Source organism: Aphelocoma coerulescens (genome assembly GCF_041296385.1).
Source record: "Aphelocoma coerulescens isolate FSJ_1873_10779 chromosome Z unlocalized genomic scaffold, UR_Acoe_1.0 ChrZ, whole genome shotgun sequence".
Taxonomy (NCBI): Eukaryota; Metazoa; Chordata; class Aves; order Passeriformes; family Corvidae; genus Aphelocoma; species Aphelocoma coerulescens.
In genome coordinates this window covers 8579841-8593769 of record NW_027184085.1, presented here as the reverse complement: position 1 = coordinate 8593769, position 13929 = coordinate 8579841, and the positions used below count along the sequence as shown (strand labels likewise).

Genomic DNA, 13929 nt, shown 5'->3' with positions numbered 1-13929 from the left:
CGGGTGTGCGGCTTTGTATCGCGGCAGCTTTCCCTTCATCGCTTTCTGATTGCTGGGAGTTCCCGCCCGTGGTTTCCAGTCTGGGCTGGTGGCTGTGGTGGTCTCGGGGCAGTGGTTTGTTGGGGTGTCCGTGGTTGGGGATTGTGGTGGCAGTGGGGTGGCAGTAGTGGGTGAGTGGGGTTATGAAAGCGCTGGGTCGGAGGCGTCGGGGTCAGCTGTGTCGGGGAGGGTTGTTGGGTGTTCTTGGTCAGCTGCAGGGCCAGCTGCAAGGCCTGTGCTGTGCAGCTGAAGTTTCTCTTTGTGCCCAAGCATCTTTTCCACCTGCAGTGCCCTGGTGGTGGCCGTGGTCACTTTTCCTTTCACTTTGTGGCTTGCCTTTATTTTCCTCTTAGGCAGCGTTTCCCTTTCGTGCTTGCAAGGGATGAGCAGTGACGTCAGTGGGCCGGGCCTGGGGATGCCCCTCTTGCAGCAGGGGCCCGGGGGTAGTGGCAGTGTACAAGGGCGTGTGTGTGTGGGTGTGAGCGCTGGAGGCCTGGAGGTGTTCTTGCGTGGAGGTGGCCTCGCTGCAGTCTTGGAAGCTGAGGAGGCAGGGCAACAAGACATTAAAAAATAGGCTTGAGTGAAGAAGGATTAGGAAGAAAGGAGGAGCTTTGCTGCTGCTGTGTTGCTTGCTCTGTGTCTGTTGTCCCATGTGTTTGGCCCCAGAGTGAGGGCATGGTTGTGTTTTCCCTGCTTCGGTGGAGGAGGCAGGCAGAGAACAAAATGAGACTGTCCCCCGTGCGGCAAAATGCGTTGTGTTTTGGGATTGCCAGAGCCCTGCCCTGGAGCGGTGGTGTCCTGTTCCGGGCTCTTTAGTCCATGGGAGGTGTGGAGATCTTGGAGGGGCAGGCCAGCCCTGTAGACGCAGAGGGGACGGGAGCGCATCGCTTGTGAGAAAGGCTGAGGGAGCTGGGCCCGGCCCGTTTGAGTGAAGTAGAGAAGACTTGGCAGTAGTTTCAGATGCCTTTGCACAAACACACGTAATATGGGGAAGAAGGAAGAGGAGTTGAGGGCATAGGCATGCCTGGGCGGGCATGATCTCCCTGGCCTCATGGAGACATTGTGGGATTGCTCCTATGAGTGGGGCATTGGATTGGAAGGTTTTAGACAGTTGGGAAAAGAGGGTGTGGAGGTGAGGCGGGGTTTAGCTGTGCGTGTTTCAGTGAGCAAGTGGAAAGTATGGAAATGTTCCTGGGTTAGGATGAGGAGCCATTGGAGAGCTTGTGGGTCCAGGTTAAGGGGGAACCAGAGGCACGGGATGTTAGAGGGGTTGGGGTCTGGTACAGGCCCATCCATGCGGGAGGATGGAGTGGACGAAGCCCCGTATAGCTGGATGGTAGTGGTTTTGCGTTTGCAAGCCCTGGGCCTCAGTGGGGTTTTGAACCGCAGCGATATCTTTTGGAGAGGCAACGTGGCAGGGCACAAGCCACGTGGGAGGTTTCTGGGATGTGTCACTGACAACTCCCTTGCGCAAGTGACTGAGGAGCCAGCAAGGACAGAGGCCGTGTGCTCACCAATAGGAGGAGCTGGCGGGGAATACGGTGCTCCAAGGCAGCCTTGGCTGCAGCGACCACGGGGTGTTGGAGTAGGAGATCCTCGGGACAGTGAGCCGGTCACCCAGTGAACTCCCTGGCCCGGACTTGAGAGAGCAGACTTTGGGCTCTTCAAGGATGTACTTGACAGAGTGCCAGATGATAGAGGCCTGGAGGACAGAGGGGCCCAAGAATGTGGCTGGATTTCAAGGATCCCCTTCCTCCAAGCTGAGGAGTGATGCATTTGAAGCAGGGGGAACTGGTGCGAAAACGCCAGGAGGCATCCACGGATGGCTAGGGAGCTGCTGGGCAAACTCTGAGCAAAAAGAGAAAGTTTCAGGAAGCGGGAAGGAGGACAGGTGGCCTGAAAGGAACACAGGGACAGGGTGCGGTAAGCTAGAGACAAGGTTAGGCTTGCCAAGGCCCCTTTAGAATTGAGTCTGGCCAGGGCTGTCAAGGGTGGGAGGGCAGGCTTCGCTCGCTAGATCTCTTGCAAGCAAAAGAATGTTAGCGATAATGTGCGTAAGGAAAGGGGAGACGTGGCTGTCCTGGGCAAAGAGAACGCTGAGGTTCTCAGCAACGTCTGTGCGTCCCTCTTCAGTGCGAGTGCTCCAGCCGTGCTGCCCAAGTTGCAGAAGGCAAATGCAGGGAGCCCCGTGTGAAGAGTGAAGAGCCCAAGGCCACTGTAGGAGAGGATGAGGTTTGAGACCATCTTAGGAACCCGAACATGTGCAAGTCTGTGGGACATGAAGAGATTCATTAGCGGGTCCTTAGGGAACTGTCAGATGGAGTTGCTAGGCCACCCTGGATCATATTGGAAAAATGGTGTCTTGTCCCTGATACCTGTGGAGGAGGGGAAGTATAGCCCTTGTTTTTAAAAAGGGGAGAGCAGAAGAGCACGGGAATACAAAGGAGTCAGTCTGACCTCCGTGCCAGGCAAGACGCTGGCACTGCTTCTGCTGGAACCTCAGCTGAGGCGTCTGGAAAGCAAAGAGGTGATAGGTAACAGGCAGCGTGGCTTTCCAAAGGGGAAAGTTGCCATTCCTGGCAATTTTGGTAACCATCTGTGGGTAGGGCTACAGCATTGGTGGATAGGGGCAGAGCGCGTGACCTCGTCTGCCGGGACTTGTGCAAAGTGTTTGACGCCGTCCCACACGCACAACGTCCTTCTCTCTAAGTCAGAGAGCCATGGATTGGATGGATGGATGGATGGATGGATGGATGGATGGATGGATGGATGGATGGGATGGATGGAGGACTCTGTGGATAAAGCAGATGAGCTGCAGTGGTGCTTTCCAGCCTTATCCTGTCTTTATTTTTGTGATGTTGGGCAAATGCTGGGAATGTTTTTCCAAAGGGGTTGCTGCACAAACCTGCTTGGGCAGGTGGCAGTGAGAAGAGCGGGTAGGGGCTGTGCAGAGCCCTTTCTGGAGCAGGGCTGGGAGTAGAGGAGTAGGTGCTGAGTAGAGGTGGCTTTCCGCCGGCCCAAAGGCTGAGTTTGCAGAGTTAGTGAGACGAGAGGCAGTGGCAAGTGTTTTGTCAGGGGTCTTTATTTTCGGTGGCATAAATAAGTGAATAAATAAGTGAATAAATAAGTGAATAAATAAATAAATGAATAAATAAGTAGAGAAAGTCCTTTGTCCAAATCGATGGGAGAGGCTGTATGAATGGAGGCGCAGTGGTCGCAGGCTGCGGGTGCCGTGCGGTGGTTGCAGCCGTGTCTGTTGTCCCAGGAGAGGGGAGGCGTGAGGCACGGGGTGGGTTTGGGGCGTTGGTGCGGGAGCGTGGCGGGAGGCACGTGGACGTGGGTCGGTGTGTGGGGGTGGGTGTTTGCGCTAGCGGCGCATGGTGCGGGTGAGGTTGTGGAGGTGCTGTAAAGAGGTGCGAGCTTCGAGGCGGACGTGTTCCCAGGCGCAGGCGCTGTGGTTGTGGGCGTGGAGGAAGAGTTGGATGTCCCTGAAGTACTTGTTGATGGTGAGCAGCGGGTTGCGTGGTCCTTTGAAGAGCGTGGCGTTGTCGGGGAGGCATTGCTCGAGGTGGTGGATGTAGTGCTGGAGTTTGTTGAGGAGGTCGTTGCGAGCCTGGCTGTGCCAGTGCTGGCGGGTGCTGTTGGTGCCGAGGGTGTGGAAGAGGTTCTGGAGGATGCGTAGGGCAGTGGCGGCGGCTTGGTGCGGGCGGAGGTTGTTGTGGAGGAGGGTGTCGGGGAAGAAGGGCGGCTCTTGGAGGTGGCAGGGCTGTGCGTGGCCGGGAGCCACGTCCTGGAGGAGGCGGAGTGCGTCGCCAGGGAAGGTGTCGTCGTGTGTCCAGAGCTGTTGGCAGGCGAGGGTGGTGGCGAGAGCCGTGAGGAGGAGCAGGAGTGCCGGGGCGGCGTGCGGCAGGCGTGGCTGTGGGGCGTTGGGCGCAGCCATGGTGGGTCTGTGGGTGCTGTGGGGTGGTGCTGGGCAGGAGGCTGGTGAGGCTCGGCGCTGGTGCTGGTGGTGGCTGTGCTTGGGGTGGTGCCGGGTGTGCGGCTTTGTATCGCGGCAGCTTTCCCTTCATCGCTTTCTGATTGCTGGGAGTTCCCGCCCGTGGTTTCCAGTCTGGGCTGGTGGCTGTGGTGGTCTCGGGGCAGTGGTTTGTTGGGGTGTCCGTGGTTGGGGATTGTGGTGGCAGTGGGGTGGCAGTAGTGGGTGAGTGGGGTTATGAAAGCGCTGGGTCGGAGGCGTCGGGGTCAGCTGTGTCGGGGAGGGTTGTTGGGTGTTCTTGGTCAGCTGCAGGGCCAGCTGCAAGGCCTGTGCTGTGCAGCTGAAGTTTCTCTTTGTGCCCAAGCATCTTTTCCACCTGCAGTGCCCTGGTGGTGGCCGTGGTCACTTTTCCTTTCACTTTGTGGCTTGCCTTTATTTTCCTCTTAGGCAGCGTTTCCCTTTCGTGCTTGCAAGGGATGAGCAGTGACGTCAGTGGGCCAGGCCTGGGGATGCCCCTCTTGCAGCAGGGGCCCGGGGGTAGTGGCAGTGTACAAGGGCGTGTGTGTGTGGGTGTGAGCGCTGGAGGCCTGGAGGTGTTCTTGCGTGGAGGTGGCCTCGCTGCAGTCTTGGAAGCTGAGGAGGCAGGGCAACAAGACATTAAAAAATAGGCTTGAGTGAAGAAGGATTAGGAAGAAAGGAGGAGCTTTGCTGCTGCTGTGTTGCTTGCTCTGTGTCTGTTGTCCCATGTGTTTGGCCCCAGAGTGAGGGCATGGTTGTGTTTTCCCTGCTTCGGTGGAGGAGGCAGGCAGAGAACAAAATGAGACTGTCCCCCGTGCGGCAAAATGCGTTGTGTTTTGGGATTGCCAGAGCCCTGCCCTGGAGCGGTGGTGTCCTGTTCCGGGCTCTTTAGTCCATGGGAGGTGTGGAGATCTTGGAGGGGCAGGCCAGCCCTGTAGACGCAGAGGGGACGGGAGCGCATCGCTTGTGAGAAAGGCTGAGGGAGCTGGGCCCGGCCCGTTTGAGTGAAGTAGAGAAGACTTGGCAGTAGTTTCAGATGCCTTTGCACAAACACACGTAATATGGGGAAGAAGGAAGAGGAGTTGAGGGCATAGGCATGCCTGGGCGGGCATGATCTCCCTGGCCTCATGGAGACATTGTGGGATTGCTCCTATGAGTGGGGCATTGGATTGGAAGGTTTTAGACAGTTGGGAAAAGAGGGTGTGGAGGTGAGGCGGGGTTTAGCTGTGCGTGTTTCAGTGAGCAAGTGGAAAGTATGGAAATGTTCCTGGGTTAGGATGAGGAGCCATTGGAGAGCTTGTGGGTCCAGGTTAAGGGGGAACCAGAGGCACGGGATGTTAGAGGGGTTGGGGTCTGGTACAGGCCCATCCATGCGGGAGGATGGAGTGGACGAAGCCCCGTATAGCTGGATGGTAGTGGTTTTGCGTTTGCAAGCCCTGGGCCTCAGTGGGGTTTTGAACCGCAGCGATATCTTTTGGAGAGGCAACGTGGCAGGGCACAAGCCACGTGGGAGGTTTCTGGGATGTGTCACTGACAACTCCCTTGCGCAAGTGACTGAGGAGCCAGCAAGTACAGAGGCCGTGTGCTCACCAATAGGAGGAGCTGGCGGGGAATACGGTGCTCCAAGGCAGCCTTGGCTGCAGCGACCACGGGGTGTTGGAGTAGGAGATCCTCGGGACAGTGAGCCGGTCACCCAGTGAACTCCCTGGCCCGGACTTGAGAGAGCAGACTTTGGGCTCTTCAAGGATGTACTTGACAGAGTGCCAGATGATAGAGGCCTGGAGGACAGAGGGGCCCAAGAATGTGGCTGGATTTCAAGGATCCCCTTCCTCCAAGCTGAGGAGTGATGCATTTGAAGCAGGGGGAACTGGTGCGAAAACGCCAGGAGGCATCCACGGATGGCTAGGGAGCTGCTGGGCAAACTCTGAGCAAAAAGAGAAAGTTTCAGGAAGCGGGAAGGAGGACAGGTGGCCTGAAAGGAACACAGGGACAGGGTGCGGTAAGCTAGAGACAAGGTTAGGCTTGCCAAGGCCCCTTTAGAATTGAGTCTGGCCAGGGCTGTCAAGGGTGGGAGGGCAGGCTTCGCTAGATCTCTTGCAAGCAAAAGAATGTTAGCGATAATGTGCGTAAGGAAAGGGGAGACGTGGCTGTCCTGGGCAAAGAGAACGCTGAGGTTCTCAGCAACGTCTGTGCGTCCCTCTTCAGTGCGAGTGCTCCAGCCGTGCTGCCCAAGTTGCAGAAGGCAAATGCAGGGAGCCCCGTGTGAAGAGTGAAGAGCCCAAGGCCACTGTAGGAGAGGATGAGGTTTGAGACCATCTTAGGAACCCGAACATGTGCAAGTCTGTGGGACATGAAGAGATTCATTAGCGGGTCCTTAGGGAACTGTCAGATGGAGTTGCTAGGCCACCCTGGATCATATTGGAAAAATGGTGTCTTGTCCCTGATACCTGTGGAGGAGGGGAAGTATAGCCCTTGTTTTTAAAAAGGGGAGAGCAGAAGAGCACGGGAATACAAAGGAGTCAGTCTGACCTCCGTGCCAGGCAAGACGCTGGCACTGCTTCTGCTGGAACCTCAGCTGAGGCGTCTGGAAAGCAAAGAGGTGATAGGTAACAGGCAGCGTGGCTTTCCAAAGGGGAAAGTTGCCATTCCTGGCAATTTTGGTAACCATCTGTGGGTAGGGCTACAGCATTGGTGGATAGGGGCAGAGCGCGTGACCTCGTCTGCCGGGACTTGTGCAAAGTGTTTGACGCCGTCCCGCACGCACAACGTCCTTCTCTCTAAGTCAGAGAGCCATGGATTGGATGGATGGATGGATGGATGGATGGATGGATGGATGGATGGATGGATGGATGGATGGATGGAGGACTCTGTGGATAAAGCAGATGAGCTGCAGTGGTGCTTTCCAGCCTTATCCTGTCTTTATTTTTGTGATGTTGGGCAAATGCTGGGAATGTTTTTCCAAAGGGGTTGCTGCACAAACCTGCTTGGGCAGGTGGCAGTGAGAAGAGCGGGTAGGGGCTGTGCAGAGCCCTTTCTGGAGCAGGGCTGGGAGTAGAGGAGTAGGTGCTGAGTAGAGGTGGCTTTCCGCCGGCCCAAAGGCTGAGTTTGCAGAGTTAGTGAGACGAGAGGCAGTGGCAAGTGTTTTGTCAGGGGTCTTTATTTTCGGTGGCATAAATAAGTGAATAAATAAGTGAATAAATAAATAAATAAATAAATGAATGAATAAATAAGTAGAGAAAGTCCTTTGTCCAAATCGATGGGAGAGGCTGTATGAATGGAGGCGCAGTGGTCGCAGGCTGCGGGTGCCGTGCGGTGGTTGCAGCCGTGTCTGTTGTCCCAGGAGAGGGGAGGCGTGAGGCACGGGGTGGGTTTGGGGCGTTGGTGCGGGAGCGTGGCGGGAGGCACGAGGACGTGGGTCGGTGTGTGGGGGTGGGTGTTTGCGCTAGCGGCGCATGGTGCGGGTGAGGTTGTGGAGGTGCTGTAAAGAGGTGCGAGCTTCGAGGCGGACGTGTTCCCAGGCGCAGGCGCTGTGGTTGTGGGCGTGGAGGAAGAGTTGGATGTCCCTGAAGTACTTGTTGATGGTGAGCAGCGGGTTGCGTGGTCCTTTGAAGAGCGTGGCGTTGTCGGGGAGGCATTGCTCGAGGTGGTGGATGTAGTGCTGGAGTTTGTTGAGGAGGTCGTTGCGAGCCTGGCTGTGCCAGTGCTGGCGGGTGCTGTTGGTGCCGAGGGTGTGGAAGAGGTTCTGGAGGATGCGTAGGGCGGTGGCGGCGGCTTGGTGCGGGCGGAGGTTGTTGTGGAGGAGGGTGTCGGGGAAGAAGGGCGGCTCTTGGAGGTGGCAGGGCTGTGCGTGGCCGGGAGCCACGTCCTGGAGGAGGCGGAGTGCGTCGCCGGGGAAGGTGTCGTCGTGTGTCCAGAGCTGTTGGCAGGCGAGGGTGGTGGCGAGAGCCGTGAGGAGGAGCAGGAGTGCCGGGGCGGCGTGCGGCAGGCGTGGCTGTGGGGCGTTGGGCGCAGCCATGGTGGGTCTGTGGGTGCTGTGGGGTGGTGCTGGGCAGGAGGCTGGTGAGGCTCGGCGCTGGTGCTGGTGGTGGCTGTGCTTGGGGTGGTGCCGGGTGTGCGGCTTTGTATCGCGGCAGCTTTCCCTTCATCGCTTTCTGATTGCTGGGAGTTCCCGCCCGTGGTTTCCAGTCTGGGCTGGTGGCTGTGGTGGTCTCGGGGCAGTGGTTTGTTGGGGTGTCCGTGGTTGGGGATTGTGGTGGCAGTGGGGTGGCAGTAGTGGGTGAGTGGGGTTATGAAAGCGCTGGGTCGGAGGCGTCGGGGTCAGCTGTGTCGGGGAGGGTTGTTGGGTGTTCTTGGTCAGCTGCAGGGCCAGCTGCAAGGCCTGTGCTGTGCAGCTGAAGTTTCTCTTTGTGCCCAAGCATCTTTTCCACCTGCAGTGCCCTGGTGGTGGCCGTGGTCACTTTTCCTTTCACTTTGTGGCTTGCCTTTATTTTCCTCTTAGGCAGCGTTTCCCTTTCGTGCTTGCAAGGGATGAGCAGTGACGTCAGTGGGCCAGGCCTGGGGATGCCCCTCTTGCAGCAGGGGCCCGGGGGTAGTGGCAGTGTACAAGGGCGTGTGTGTGTGGGTGTGAGCGCTGGAGGCCTGGAGGTGTTCTTGCGTGGAGGTGGCCTCGCTGCAGTCTTGGAAGCTGAGGAGGCAGGGCAACAAGACATTAAAAAATAGGCTTGAGTGAAGAAGGATTAGGAAGAAAGGAGGAGCTTTGCTGCTGCTGTGTTGCTTGCTCTGTGTCTGTTGTCCCATGTGTTTGGCCCCAGAGTGAGGGCATGGTTGTGTTTTCCCTGCTTCGGTGGAGGAGGCAGGCAGAGAACAAAATGAGACTGTCCCCCGTGCGGCAAAATGCGTTGTGTTTTGGGATTGCCAGAGCCCTGCCCTGGAGCGGTGGTGTCCTGTTCCGGGCTCTTTAGTCCATGGGAGGTGTGGAGATCTTGGAGGGGCAGGCCAGCCCTGTAGACGCAGAGGGGACGGGAGCGCATCGCTTGTGAGAAAGGCTGAGGGAGCTGGGCCCGGCCCGTTTGAGTGAAGTAGAGAAGACTTGGCAGTAGTTTCAGATGCCTTTGCACAAACACACGTAATATGGGGAAGAAGGAAGAGGAGTTGAGGGCACAGGCATGCCTGGGCGGGCATGATCTCCCTGGCCTCATGGAGACATTGTGGGATTGCTCCTATGAGTGGGGCATTGGATTGGAAGGTTTTAGACAGTTGGGAAAAGAGGGTGTGGAGGTGAGGCGGGGTTTAGCTGTGCGTGTTTCAGTGAGCAAGTGGAAAGTATGGAAATGTTCCTGGGTTAGGATGAGGAGCCATTGGAGAGCTTGTGGGTCCAGGTTAAGGGGGAACCAGAGGCACGGGATGTTAGAGGGGTTGGGGTCTGGTACAGGCCCATCCATGCGGGAGGATGGAGTGGACGAAGCCCCGTATAGCTGGATGGTAGTGGTTTTGCGTTTGCAAGCCCTGGGCCTCAGTGGGGTTTTGAACCGCAGCGATATCTTTTGGAGAGGCAACGTGGCAGGGCACAAGCCACGTGGGAGGTTTCTGGGATGTGTCACTGACAACTCCCTTGCGCAAGTGACTGAGGAGCCAGCAAGGACAGAGGCCGTGTGCTCACCAATAGGAGGAGCTGGCGGGGAATACGGTGCTCCAAGGCAGCCTTGGCTGCAGCGACCATGGGGTGTTGGAGTAGGAGATCCTCGGGACAGTGAGCCGGTCACCCAGTGAACTCCCTGGCCCGGACTTGAGAGAGCAGACTTTGGGCTCTTCAAGGATGTACTTGACAGAGTGCCAGATGATAGAGGCCTGGAGGACAGAGGGGCCCAAGAATGTGGCTGGATTTCAAGGATCCCCTTCCTCCAAGCTGAGGAGTGATGCATTTGAAGCAGGGGGAACTGGTGCGAAAACGCCAGGAGGCATCCACGGATGGCTAGGGAGCTGCTGGGCAAACTCTGAGCAAAAAGAGAAAGTTTCAGGAAGCGGGAAGGAGGACAGGTGGCCTGAAAGGAACACAGGGACAGGGTGCGGTAAGCTAGAGACAAGGTTAGGCTTGCCAAGGCCCCTTTAGAATTGAGTCTGGCCAGGGCTGTCAAGGGTGGGAGGGCAGGCTTCGCTAGATCTCTTGCAAGCAAAAGAATGTTAGCGATAATGTGCGTAAGGAAAGGGGAGACGTGGCTGTCCTGGGCAAAGAGAACGCTGAGGTTCTCAGCAACGTCTGTGCGTCCCTCTTCAGTGCGAGTGCTCCAGCCACGCTGCCCAAGTTGCAGAAGGCAAATGCAGGGAGCCCCGTGTGAAGAGTGAAGAGCCCAAGGCCACTGTAGGAGAGGATGAGGTTTGAGACCATCTTAGGAACCCGAACATGTGCAAGTCTGTGGGACATGAAGAGATTCATTAGCGGGTCCTTAGGGAACTGTCAGATGGAGTTGCTAGGCCACCCTGGATCATATTGGAAAAATGGTGTCTTGTCCCTGATACCTGTGGAGGAGGGGAAGTATAGCCCTTGTTTTTAAAAAGGGGAGAGCAGAAGAGCACGGGAATACAAAGGAGTCAGTCTGACCTCCGTGCCAGGCAAGACGCTGGCACTGCTTCTGCTGGAACCTCAGCTGAGGCGTCTGGAAAGCAAAGAGGTGATAGGTAACAGGCAGCGTGGCTTTCCAAAGGGGAAAGTTGCCATTCCTGGCAATTTTGGTAACCATCTGTGGGTAGGGCTACAGCATTGGTGGATAGGGGCAGAGCGCGTGACCTCGTCTGCCGGGACTTGTGCAAAGTGTTTGACGCCGTCCCACACGCACAACGTCCTTCTCTCTAAGTCAGAGAGCCATGGATTGGATGGATGGATGGATGGATGGATGGATGGATGGATGGATGGATGGGATGGATGGAGGACTCTGTGGATAAAGCAGATGAGCTGCAGTGGTGCTTTCCAGCCTTATCCTGTCTTTATTTTTGTGATGTTGGGCAAATGCTGGGAATGTTTTTCCAAAGGGGTTGCTGCACAAACCTGCTTGGGCAGGTGGCAGTGAGAAGAGCGGGTAGGGGCTGTGCAGAGCCCTTTCTGGAGCAGGGCTGGGAGTAGAGGAGTAGGTGCTGAGTAGAGGTGGCTTTCCGCCGGCCCAAAGGCTGAGTTTGCAGAGTTAGTGAGACGAGAGGCAGTGGCAAGTGTTTTGTCAGGGGTCTTTATTTTCGGTGGCATAAATAAGTGAATAAATAAGTGAATAAATAAGTGAATAAATAAATAAATGAATAAATAAGTAGAGAAAGTCCTTTGTCCAAATCAATGGGAGAGGCTGTATGAATGGAGGCGCAGTGGTCGCAGGCTGCGGGTGCCGTGCGGTGGTTGCAGCCGTGTCTGTTGTCCCAGGAGAGGGGAGGCGTGAGGCACGGGGTGGGTTTGGGGCGTTGGTGCGGGAGCGTGGCGGGAGGCACGTGGACGTGGGTCGGTGTGTGGGGGTGGGTGTTTGCGCTAGCGGCGCATGGTGCGGGTGAGGTTGTGGAGGTGCTGTAAAGAGGTGCGAGCTTCGAGGCGGACGTGTTCCCAGGCGCAGGCGCTGTGGTTGTGGGCGTGGAGGAAGAGTTGGATGTCCCTGAAGTACTTGTTGATGGTGAGCAGCGGGTTGCGTGGTCCTTTGAAGAGCGTGGCGTTGTCGGGGAGGCATTGCTCGAGGTGGTGGATGTAGTGCTGGAGTTTGTTGAGGAGGTCGTTGCGAGCCTGGCTGTGCCAGTGCTGGCGGGTGCTGTTGGTGCCGAGGGTGTGGAAGAGGTTCTGGAGGATGCGTAGGGCGGTGGCGGCGGCTTGGTGCGGGCGGAGGTTGTTGTGGAGGAGGGTGTCGGGGAAGAAGGGCGGCTCTTGGAGGTGGCAGGGCTGTGCGTGGCCGGGAGCCACGTCCTGGAGGAGGCGGAGTGCGTCGCCAGGGAAGGTGTCGTCGTGTGTCCAGAGCTGTTGGCAGGCGCGGGTGGTGGCGAGAGCCGTGAGGAGGAGCAGGAGTGCCGGGGCGGCGTGCGGCAGTCGTGGCTGTGGGGCGTTGGGCGCAGCCATGGTGGGTCTGTGGGTGCTGTGGGGTGGTGCTGGGCAGGAGGCTGGTGAGGCTCGGCGCTGGTGCTGGTGGTGGCTGTGCTTGGGGTGGTGCCGGGTGTGCGGCTTTGTATCGCGGCAGCTTTCCCTTCATCGCTTTCTGATTGCTGGGAGTTCCCGCCCGTGGTTTCCAGTCTGGGCTGGTGGCTGTGGTGGTCTCGGGGCAGTGGTTTGTTGGGGTGTCCGTGGTTGGGGATTGTGGTGGCAGTGGGGTGGCAGTAGTGGGTGAGTGGGGTTATGAAAGCGCTGGGTCGGAGGCGTCGGGGTCAGCTGTGTCGGGGAGGGTTGTTGGGTGTTCTTGGTCAGCTGCAGGGCCAGCTGCAAGGCCTGTGCTGTGCAGCTGAAGTTTCTCTTTGTGCCCAAGCATCTTTTCCACCTGCAGTGCCCTGGTGGTGGCCGTGGTCACTTTTCCTTTCACTTTGTGGCTTGCCTTTATTTTCCTCTTAGGCAGCGTTTCCCTTTCGTGCTTGCAAGGGATGAGCAGTGACGTCAGTGGGCCGGGCCTGGGGATGCCCCTCTTGCAGCAGGGGCCCGGGGGTAGTGGCAGTGTACAAGGGCGTGTGTGTGTGGGTGTGAGCGCTGGAGGCCTGGAGGTGTTCTTGCGTGGAGGTGGCCTCGCTGCAGTCTTGGAAGCTGAGGAGGCAGGGCAACAAGACATTAAAAAATAGGCTTGAGTGAAGAAGGATTAGGAAGAAAGGAGGAGCTTTGCTGCTGCTGTGTTGCTTGCTCTGTGTCTGTTGTCCCATGTGTTTGGCCCCAGAGTGAGGGCATGGTTGTGTTTTCCCTGCTTCGGTGGAGGAGGCAGGCAGAGAACAAAATGAGACTGTCCCCCGTGCGGCAAAATGCGTTGTGTTTTGGGATTGCCAGAGCCCTGCCCTGGAGCGGTGGTGTCCTGTTCCGGGCTCTTTAGTCCATGGGAGGTGTGGAGATCTTGGAGGGGCAGGCCAGCCCTGTAGACGCAGAGGGGACGGGAGCGCATCGCTTGTGAGAAAGGCTGAGGGAGCTGGGCCCGGCCCGTTTGAGTGAAGTAGAGAAGACTTGGCAGTAGTTTCAGATGCCTTTGCACAAACACACGTAATATGGGGAAGAAGGAAGAGGAGTTGAGGGCATAGGCATGCCTGGGCGGGCATGATCTCCCTGGCCTCATGGAGACATTGTGGGATTGCTCCTATGAGTGGGGCATTGGATTGGAAGGTTTTAGACAGTTGGGAAAAGAGGGTGTGGAGGTGAGGCGGGGTTTAGCTGTGCGTGTTTCAGTGAGCAAGTGGAAAGTATGGAAATGTTCCTGGGTTAGGATGAGGAGCCATTGGAGAGCTTGTGGGTCCAGGTTAAGGGGGAACCAGAGGCACGGGATGTTAGAGGGGTTGGGGTCTGGTACAGGCCCATCCATGCGGGAGGATGGAGTGGACGAAGCCCCGTATAGCTGGATGGTAGTGGTTTTGCGTTTGCAAGCCCTGGGCCTCAGTGGGGTTTTGAACCGCAGCGATATCTTTTGGAGAGGCAACGTGGCAGGGCACAAGCCACGTGGGAGGTTTCTGGGATGTGTCACTGACAACTCCCTTGCGCAAGTGACTGAGGAGCCAGCAAGTACAGAGGCCGTGTGCTCACCAATAGGAGGAGCTGGCGGGGAATACGGTGCTCCAAGGCAGCCTTGGCTGCAGCGACCACGGGGTGTTGGAGTAGGAGATCCTCGGGACAGTGAGCCGGTCACCCAGTGAACTCCCTGGCCCGGACTTGAGAGAGCAGACTTTGGGCTCTTCAAGGATGTACTTGACAGAGTGCC

The 13929-nt window shown here is 57.4% G+C and overlaps 2 protein-coding genes across 5 annotated transcripts in view; one reads left to right on the top strand and one right to left on the bottom strand.

Annotated features, from left to right (window-relative positions):
* The window catches only part of UBAP2 (ubiquitin associated protein 2), a 200415-nt gene that overhangs the window by 74980 nt on the left and 111506 nt on the right, over positions 1–13929 (top strand). The gene's annotated exons all lie outside the window — the stretch shown is intronic.
* Positions 11538–12110, bottom strand: LOC138103486 (interferon-like). Its single transcript, XM_069001795.1, has one exon. It carries the CDS (start codon positions 12108–12110, stop codon positions 11538–11540), a length of 573 nt encoding a protein of 190 aa, XP_068857896.1.